The sequence below is a fragment of the Rhinolophus ferrumequinum genome, chromosome 20, assembly GCF_004115265.2.
Source record: "Rhinolophus ferrumequinum isolate MPI-CBG mRhiFer1 chromosome 20, mRhiFer1_v1.p, whole genome shotgun sequence".
NCBI lineage: Eukaryota > Metazoa > Chordata > Mammalia > Chiroptera > Rhinolophidae > Rhinolophus > Rhinolophus ferrumequinum.
Window position 1 is genome coordinate 19,155,628 of NC_046303.1, and position 9,328 is coordinate 19,164,955.

The 9,328-nt window shown below is 49.1% G+C and overlaps 1 protein-coding gene across 3 annotated transcripts; it reads left to right on the top strand.

The window, feature by feature from the left end:
* Positions 1-4,766: 4,766 nt before the first annotated feature.
* On the top strand, positions 4,767-7,522 carry SP8 (Sp8 transcription factor). 3 transcript variants are annotated; one of them, XM_033088614.1, is made up of 3 exons: positions 4,767-4,874; positions 5,624-5,720; positions 5,879-7,522. In XM_033088614.1, exon 3 carries the CDS (start codon positions 5,912-5,914, stop codon positions 7,379-7,381), a length of 1,470 nt encoding a protein of 489 aa, XP_032944505.1. In that variant the 5' UTR covers positions 4,767-4,874; positions 5,624-5,720; positions 5,879-5,911; the 3' UTR covers positions 7,382-7,522. The 3 variants fall into 3 exon arrangements, with proteins under 3 accessions (XP_032944505.1, XP_032944504.1, XP_032944506.1); XM_033088613.1 differs by lacking the exon at positions 5,624-5,720; XM_033088615.1 differs by lacking the exon at positions 5,624-5,720 and having other exon boundaries at positions 4,837-4,874; positions 5,883-7,522.
* The last annotated feature ends 1,806 nt before the right edge of the window (positions 7,523-9,328 follow it).

The window sequence follows — 9,328 nt, forward strand, 5'->3', positions numbered from 1 at the left end:
TAGATAGAGAGTCACTATTGCTTCGCTCTGGTCAACAAATGCATCCAATTAAGCAGTACCGGGAAAGTAAGGACTCGGCTGTAAAAGTGGCCGGACAGTTAGAAACCGAATAACCTCACTAATAGGGGCTATTGTTCAGCGTGGAAGTTCCCATTTTCCAATCAGGAAAATACAGCCCTCTCTGGGCTCTGGCCGACTGATCCCTTCCCACCTACGGCTCAACAATCTGCCACCAGCGAGGGGCTTTTATTACCTCCCCTCCCAGGAAATGTTAGGCAACTTCCTAGTAAAGCCGCCCGAAAGCAGAAGTGGACAGCAAAAGGGCACCCCTCAGGAATCTAGAGGTCCGTGCTTGGCCAGGTTTTCTTTTCAATAGAAAAGAAACTTTGACCAGAGAGCTTCAGACCAGGAGACACCCCCAACCTGGCCTAGCCGGCTCCTCCTGGCAGCCGCCGGCGCTGGGCTCCCTCCCTACCCTCTTCACGCTTTATTTGGTAGCCAAGGAGTCCGCGTACGAGGTCTCCGCACTGTGGCCAGGGATTGGGGGCCGTTTCCCCATTTCGAGAGGCGCACGCCAGGGGTGCGCGGTCGCACCGCGTTAAGTAGGTCGGCAGCTGGCACCCGCCTGTCAGCTTCCAGGGCTTGAACGTCCCTGCCAGCGCTCGGGAAACCGAGATGCTAAGAGCCCGGTTTAAACGTATCCAGCAGAGGTACGCTCCTATAGAGTCCATGCGCCTTCCCCTCCCCACCCCCCCTCTTAGCGCTGTGTATATACCGGACCACACTTAGGTTCAGAACCGTATTTGGTGTAGACGTGTAGATGCCGGACACTTGAAAGCCTGGATATCTTTGATGTTTTGACTATAAGTCCCTAATTGTACTTAATGGTTACAAATGGCTTTATTTACTTGTCACTGTATCTACACATTTTAATCTATTTAACCAAACAGCAGAGGCCTATTTCACTCCTCACTCCCTGAAAAGGAAAAGCAAGGATCTAGGCCTCTAATTTGTTTTCAGGACCTTCTATTTCTTTGGCTATGACCGCGGAAGAGCTCCAAACCGCAGCATTGATTACTCTACAAACCCGCCTGCAAAAAAAACTCGCCTTCTCTGCTCCATCTAAGGAGATGTTGATGTATATTGTAGCTGCAAGGTGTTAGATATACTTGAGCAAGTTGTTCCCAGGATGTAAATTAGGTCCCAAAAGCTGTTGTCCAAATCGAAGAAACAGAGAAATTAATCTGGGAGACGATCCATCATCACCGGTAATAAAGAGCGCGACATGGATGAGACAGATGATATGATTAAGGGGCTGCGGTCGTTTTAATTAACTTTTTGCTGTCCTGTAATGATCAAACTGGTCACCAGACCCGGTCAATAAGCATGTTAATATCAAACAAATAAAACCAGGGATGATTAAAAACCTCCTGGTTTATTAAATTTGAAATTCAAATGAAATTTATGCTGCAGATGCATACAGAATGCTAATAGATTTTAGCGTTATTGACAGTGGATCCCACAGGTTTGCAAGAAACAGCAGAATATCCATCTATCCTTTCCCTGCCTGCACGTTAAACTTCCAATGGGGTGGGGGGAAACTTTTAATTAATATCAGAAAAACAGCACTTCTATCTTTCTTCCCCTTTCCCTTCCAAACCTGTATTATTGCAGTATAATACTCAAGAGTAATGATCAGTATCACAAAAGGTAAACTGAGCTCTATGCACCATGAAATGCTTTGCCAAACAGGCTGTATCTACAATGGATTACAGATATTCCCTCCTGTGGGGGATTAAAAAATGATCGAGTCACTTCTCCAAAGTGAAGAAAGAGGTGCCATTAAGACTAGTTTCATTGAAACCAGAAGCAAGATTATTGCTGTTTTAATTTTTGGTCAATTATATAATTTTCTTTGTCTTTCCTTTTTAACTCTGCTGTCTTATGTCTTATGACAAACACTAATCACTCATTTGGAGGGGGTGTAGAGGGGCAGTAGTGTAAGAAAAAAAATGCTCTTTGCCCAATACTACTACTGAGAAATAAACACCTAACTTTTTAAATGGGGGTGAGATGAATATATATTTATATAATCTTCTAATGAAGAGCCACATATAAACCCCTGTGAAAATCCCCAAATGCTGCAAGCCAACCTTGTGTAAATTGAAGGATCCAGTATATTCATTAAATTCACACACATTGTGACCTATTGTCCTAGGAAGACTTACATATTATTCTAAAGTGAATTTATACAAATAAATTTGACAAGTAGGTAGCTCAAAATAGTAATTACATGATGCTGAGTTTTTCTAATTTGTGGCATTTTTTGAGGAAACTGGTTAATGCCTCTGTTTACTCTTAGAATCAGCATTTAACTTTTTAAATAGTCCTTCCTTCCAAAAAATAGGATAAAAAGATGAAATAATTATTCATAGAAGGGAGTCTTCCCTCAAAGCTTTTTTTCCTCCACCTTTGTGGGTGACGGTATTGATTAGAATTAAAACACAAATTTGAACAACTGTGTATTAAGTTTTTAAAATGAATATCATTATAGAAGGAGACCAAAGCAATGAAGTTAATTCTCTTTTATTTGTTAAACGGAGTTCCCTCCTTCCCCCACCCCTTCCTCCTTCTGGGCTGGCCTGTCACGCCTTCTCAACACGCTAAAATCATTCAGAGTGGCTTGCTGGGAGAAACACGACATTTATGGTAAGCGTCAGCCTTCAGAAAAAGAAAGCAGTTCATTAATTTACTTCACACTTACTTCAAAGTATGAGAGTGTACCTTACACCCTTAATCAATAGATATGATGTACAGTCAATATCCCAACAATGTTACAAAGGGTTCAGAAACGCATACTCTCACACCACAATATCAGCCTCAGCTCTGCTTAATGAAACTTACACAAATGATACAACCTGACTTTGGAGTTCAGTAAACCCCAGAAGAAAAAAAAACAACATTTGTTTTTGACATCTCCAGAAGCTGTGATACACTTGAAGAGTATACAAAAACAACAATGAACTAAAAATATTTACCAAGCCAAAATAACAGTTCTCCCAGCTAGTAACATTTTCATCAATGCTTCCTTACAGTTAAATTTCTGAGAGCATTTGTCAGTGCTTAAAAATATTATTTTTTTAAAAAAACATGAATCTTCAGTAGAGCTCCAAGGGCTGTAGACTTTTTGCTACACTGGTGTGGTGCTTTCTGTGGTTTAAGATGTTCCCTTGTGGTGGTGGCAGTGAAATTGTAATGACATTTCTGAAGGCAACTAATAACACAAATGGCAAGCAAGTGACTAAAACCCACCAAATGGGAACTGAGTGTATCTATTAACATGTACACACACTCATAGATATCTGGCCCGAATGCCATTAGACACAGACGCCTCCGCATATGTGGTCCAAGATTTGTCAAAACCTTGTCTCTATTCTCAGATAAATAAAACCCATACATATCAATCAAAATCTTAATTTTTCTCTCAGAAAAGCAGTGGGGAGTTCCTGTGAAAACTTCTAACTTCCACAAAATACTCCTCAATTTCTCACCTAAAGAAAAAAAACAATACTCTCTCACCCCCTTCTCTATCTAATCTTTTTGTATTGAAATTTACTCCTCGCCATGGGACAAACAACACCCCCTCACCTAGAGTGAGACTGGCACTTCCAAAGACGAATCCCACCTCAGGAGGAAAAAAAAGAAAAAAGAAAAGAAAAAGAAAGAAAGCAAGCCACCGCATCAAAGTAAGAACTCGTGGACGCAGGCGCACACACGCCCTAACTCACCCCTAAAAATACCCTTCAGCCTCCCGGCATTTCTACCCTTCGGCTGTAGAGTCGGGAAAAGAAAGGTAAGTATTAATACGATTTTCTAAAAAAAAAAAATATATATATATATATATATAGTGAGAGTGCCCAAGAAGTTAAGAAAAAGATCACTCAAGATTTTAGGTACAAGAAACCAGAGGAAGTTGGTAACAGTGACGGCGTTTGTGAATATTGATTTACTCAGCCTCACTCAACTTCGCAGATTCACTCGTCAAATCGCCAATCTCTTTTTCGTAGGTACATTTTACAGCACCGTTCCTATTCTCCACCCCCAGCTTTGCTGCACACACACACACACACACACGCGCGCACACACATTCACCCAGCCTTCCTTCTTCCTACATCACACGCACACTCATCCACACTCCCTCCTTTCTCACACACACACTCCTCCCCGTCTCCCCACAGACTCCCACACCACCTCCCCCTCCACTTGACTGCACTGTCCCTCTTCCCTCCCTCGGTTTGTCACTCAGTTACACTATAGCACACGCACACCTTTCCCCTCAATACTTGACTAATCTGCCTCTCTACCCCCTTTGTCACACACGCAGTTATACTGTCACCCACCACACCCTCCCCCTCCTCTCACTGTCCCTCTTCTCCCCCCTCCTTCACCACCCTGTCACTGTTACACTGCCACAATCACATTCCCTCCCCCCGCCCCCGTCTGCACTGTCTCCTTCAGCGTGGTCACACACGCACAGTTACATTGTTACACAATCACACACCCGCTTTGTAACACACACTCAGTCCCCGGCGCCCCTCCCGCAGCTCTCCCCCCCACCCCCCCGCGGCGGCCGGCGGCGGCGCCGCTGACCTCACGGCGCGCGCGCGGCGCGGCCCGGCGAGGCCGCAGATTGGCTGGCCGCGCCTCCGCGGCACTTCAAAGCCGGAGAGGGAGCTACAATTGTGGTGGAATGGGCGGAACTGATCATTGTATTGCACACCTCTAAAAAAAACACTGCCTCTGATTTATCAATATAAAAAAGATCCTCTGAGAGGAGTGGGCACTTTTGTGTGATGGCAACTTCACTTCTAGGGGTGAGTCTCAGGATTTTCTCTTGCTGGTTTAATTAGTTTCCTTTTATTGCCGATCGGAGGGGGTTAAAGTCGCCCCGGCCAGGCCACGGGCTATCAGTCTCTATTGAGAGCTTTTTTTTTTTTTTTTTTCCCCTTTAAATACAAGTGAGTTTGGAGAAAAGAAAAGGGGAGAGGGGGGCAGAGTCACTTTTTTTCAGAGCAGGAAAAGGTTCGAAGTGCATTTAGACAAGCCACCTCGCAGCGCCCGGCCGCTCCCTGCCCGGGAGACGCGCACCCTGCCCATTTTACCTGCGACGATTTCGGGGTTAAGGAGAAGGCAAATTCTTCCTCCTGGGCAAACTGCAGATTTTCCCTCTTCCCCTTAAAAAAATTCCGCAGCCCGCCTTGTCTTGCAGGTACGTTGAACTCGTCTCTCTCTCTCTTTTTTCCCTATTGTAGACATTTTTAAAGAAAATAAAAAGGAAAGCAGGAAAAGCGAGTAAGCCAGCCTTCTAGTTTACCTCTTTGGGCCAGGGAGAAGCAACCCAGGATGGGTTTCTGGGGACCGGAACAGGATTTTCAAAGCTCTCTGTGAATTACAGGAGAAGAGCTCTTAAAAGCAACCCCATGGTTTTTCCCCTGGCTTCTCCGCAAAGGAAACTTCTTTCCTCCCTAATCTGGACTTTTGCTTACTTGTTTCGAAATGCCTGGGGCCTTGTGCACAGGAGAGTGTTGTTTTAGGTGAGAATATTTGTCAAACTCTTCTTTAGCATGGCGCTTTGCTTCCGAATCAGACGCCGGCAGCCAAACTTGTCCCCTCCCGTAGAGTAGGAAGCAGCCGGGCGCCGGGGCAGTTGGGGGAGCCAGGTGAGTTGGTGGCGGCGCGCCGCAGCGAGAGATGGGGTGCAGTGGGGCGTTTTGGAGGCTGCCGGAGAACTGATGCAGATTTCTTTCCTTCCCCCACCCCCACCGGCCCTTTGCCCACCTCCCCTCCCCCACCCCTTCTCCTCTCCCCCTTCTCTCAGGAAGAACCGAGGTTGGGATCGACTCCTCTGGCCATGCTTGCTGCTACCTGTAATAAGATCGGCAGCCCCAGCCCGTCTCCCTCCTCCCTCTCGGACAGCTCCTCTTCCTTCGGCAAAGGCTTCCACCCCTGGAAACGTTCCTCCTCTTCCTCCTCCGGCAGCTGCAATGTAGTGGGTTCCAGTCTCTCAAGCTTCGGCGTGTCGGGGGCCTCCAGGAACGGCGGCTCGTCTTCGGCGGCGGCGGCGGCAGCGGCGGCGGCGGCGGCCGCCGCAGCCCTGGTCTCCGACTCGTTCAGCTGCGGCGGCTCGCCAGGCTCCAGCGCCTTCTCCCTAACCTCCAGCAGCGCCGCGGCCGCCGCCGCGGCTGCCGCGGCCGCCGCCTCCAGCTCCCCTTTCGCAAACGACTACTCGGTGTTCCAGGCCCCTGGCGTCTCGGGGGGCAGCGGCGGCGGGGGCGGCGGCGGTGGTGGCGGCTCCTCTGCGCACTCGCAGGACGGTTCCCACCAGCCGGTGTTCATTTCCAAGGTGCACACCTCGGTGGACGGGCTGCAGGGCATCTACCCGCGCGTGGGCATGGCGCACCCATACGAATCGTGGTTCAAGCCCTCGCACCCGGGCCTGGGTGCTGCCAGCGACGTGGGCTCGGCCGGCGCCTCCAGCTGGTGGGACGTGGGCGCTGGCTGGATAGACGTGCAGAACCCGAACGGCGCGGCGGCGCTTCCCGGCTCGCTGCACCCGGCCGCCGGGGGGCTCCAAACCTCGCTGCATTCACCTCTCGGAGGCTACAACTCGGATTACTCAGGCCTGAGCCACTCAGCCTTTAGCAGCGGCGCCTCCTCGCATCTGCTCAGCCCCGCAGGGCAGCACCTCATGGACGGCTTCAAGCCGGTGCTGCCCGGCTCGTACCCGGACTCAGCCCCGTCGCCGCTGGCCGGCGCTGGGAGCTCAATGCTGAGTGCCGGGCCGTCAGCGCCGCTGGGGGGCTCCCCGCGCTCCTCCGCGCGCCGCTACTCGGGCCGCGCCACCTGCGACTGCCCCAACTGCCAGGAGGCGGAGCGGCTGGGCCCGGCCGGGGCGAGCCTTCGGCGCAAGGGCCTGCACAGCTGCCACATCCCCGGCTGCGGCAAGGTGTATGGCAAGACGTCGCACCTCAAGGCGCACCTGCGCTGGCACACGGGCGAGCGGCCCTTCGTGTGCAACTGGCTCTTCTGCGGCAAGCGCTTCACGCGATCCGACGAGCTGCAGCGGCATCTGCGGACCCACACGGGCGAGAAGCGCTTCGCCTGTCCGGTCTGCAACAAGCGCTTCATGCGTAGCGACCACCTTAGCAAGCACGTGAAGACGCACAGCGGTGGCGGCGGCGGCGGCTCTGCGGGCTCTGGCAGCGGCGGCAAGAAGGGTAGCGACACCGACAGCGAGCACAGTGCCGCGGGCAGCCCGCCCTGCCACTCCCCGGAGCTGCTGCAGCCCCCTGAGCCCGGGCACCGCAACGGCCTGGAGTGACACGCACCCCGCGCCTGTCCCTCTCCCCGACCCCTCCCACCCCGTTCTGCTTGAGCCGTGGCTGTCCTGGTCTCTGCCCACTGCACCCTGCTCGCTCGCTCTCTGTCTGTCTCTCTGTTCCTCTCTTCTAACTTCCTCTGTGACTTTGTAAAGGAAATATGGACATGTAAGTAACACGCGTTGCCGTCCTAGGTCCTGGCTTTCCCTCTCCACCCGGTAACACTGTCGGAGTCCGGCACAGCCCGAACCTGAGTCTGGCCAGGCCTTTAATTCTCATCCTCTCTCCTCCATCCCAGGGTGTGACGGGCCTGTATTTAATAGGAGGCGGCCGCTGGAGGTAGAGCTGGACGAATCCAGTGCGTGGGAGACCTGGGGTCTCGGCTGGGGTGGGAACAACTCAGCTGAGCTAGGTTGAGAAGCGCCGTGGGGAGGGCGAGGCAGGAGGCCCGCGTAGGGCATCCCCACGGGGCAGCCGCTGACTTGGTTCCAGAACAGCAGTCCTGGGCGTTTGGGCTTCAGAGAGTCTTGCCGGGCCGCTGCCCACCCTGCACCGAGCCGTCGGAGCTTGTGGGGGTGCCCATCTGGCCGCACTGAGATTCGGAGTTTGCAAAGTTTAGCTCTCTCAGCGTCAGCTCTGCCTCTTTTTCTTTGTTCCCTGAGGTGGAACCGATGCAACTTTCAGCTAAGGGGCACTCTTGGCGAATCGCTGCAGCAGTCATCTTTCATCTTTATAACACTTTTTTTTAAAAAAAACTAAAAACCTAAAGAAAAAAATCCGGCATCTTTCCACTTTGATTCCCGCCTAGTTTTTCCCCTAGCAGTGAGCAAATCTTTTCTCTTGAAACTGCTAATATTGATCCCAAAGTTATTTTGATCTCATTAACTTATGGGGTGGGGGTGGGGGTGAGGGTAGGTGTCTTTCTTATGCAAAAATATCCCTTTCCGGTGAGACCAGATTCACTATCTCCGTGTTTGTCCTTTTCTACCTCGTTTTTTCACCCCTCCGGAGCCTAACCTTCCTAGTTTTTTCTTTTGCTAGTCCAGACATCAATTTGTGTAGTACCCGTTTCTGTAAATTCTTGCAATTCATTGAAGATTCTTAGGGTTAAACTTTTTTTGGTGTGATTTAAACTTATGAACAAGTAAAGAAGCTATCGTTTATTTCAGACGAAGCTGTAGTTTAAATGCCAAAAGAGGGAAAATAGGGGAAAAAAATCCTTTGTAAAATATATCTGAACCTAATGGTTTGTACAACAGGAGAATCGTTCTAGATTAGTTACCAATTAACTATCACTCCACCAGTGTATGGGTGCGAGGTGCAGTTGTCCAGGAGACGATTTTGTATAGTATTTTTCTTGTACATTACTTCCAGTAAATATTTGAAAATATATTGAAGTTGATTTTTTTTTTTTTTTTTGGTTACAAGAAAATATTAAGAGTTATTGTTGCAGTTCTGATGAGCTGCGGGTTTTTTGAGCTCACTTCTGGAGGTGCAGAGCCACAAACGCACTTTCGGGGCCTAGTTTTGCTCGAATATGAATTTAGATAGGTATCAAACTGTAACTAAGACAATATTTGATAAATGTGGGATGACATTTAATTTAATGGAGCATGTTCTTATTTGCATTTGCTGGCAGTTCAGGCATAGTTAAAGTGAGAGTTCTACTATATTTCATAACTGGGTCTACCAAAACCCGTGTATTAAATAAATTGTCCAAGTGAAACTCAACTAACTTTGGCCTTTGTGTATTTCCTGAAGGTAACATTGTTAACTGTTAATAAATACTCCTGACAATACATTTAAATGTTTGCAGATTCTGCAAACTAATTGCTCATTGTAATGTTGAAATAATTTGGATATTTCACATTGAAATGAAAAGCCTTTCTCTGGAACATTTTAGACTTGCATTTTAAATGCATGAAATGTAATTGATTTATTTGTAATAT

Coding starts and splice junctions, on each gene's coding strand:
- SP8 (XM_033088613.1), top strand. CDS start 4,854: ATGGCAACTTCACTTCTAGGG. Junction 4,875..5,878: donor TGGCAACTTCACTTCTAGGG/GTGAGTCTCAGG, acceptor CCCTTCTCTCAG/GAAGAACCGAGGTTGGGATC.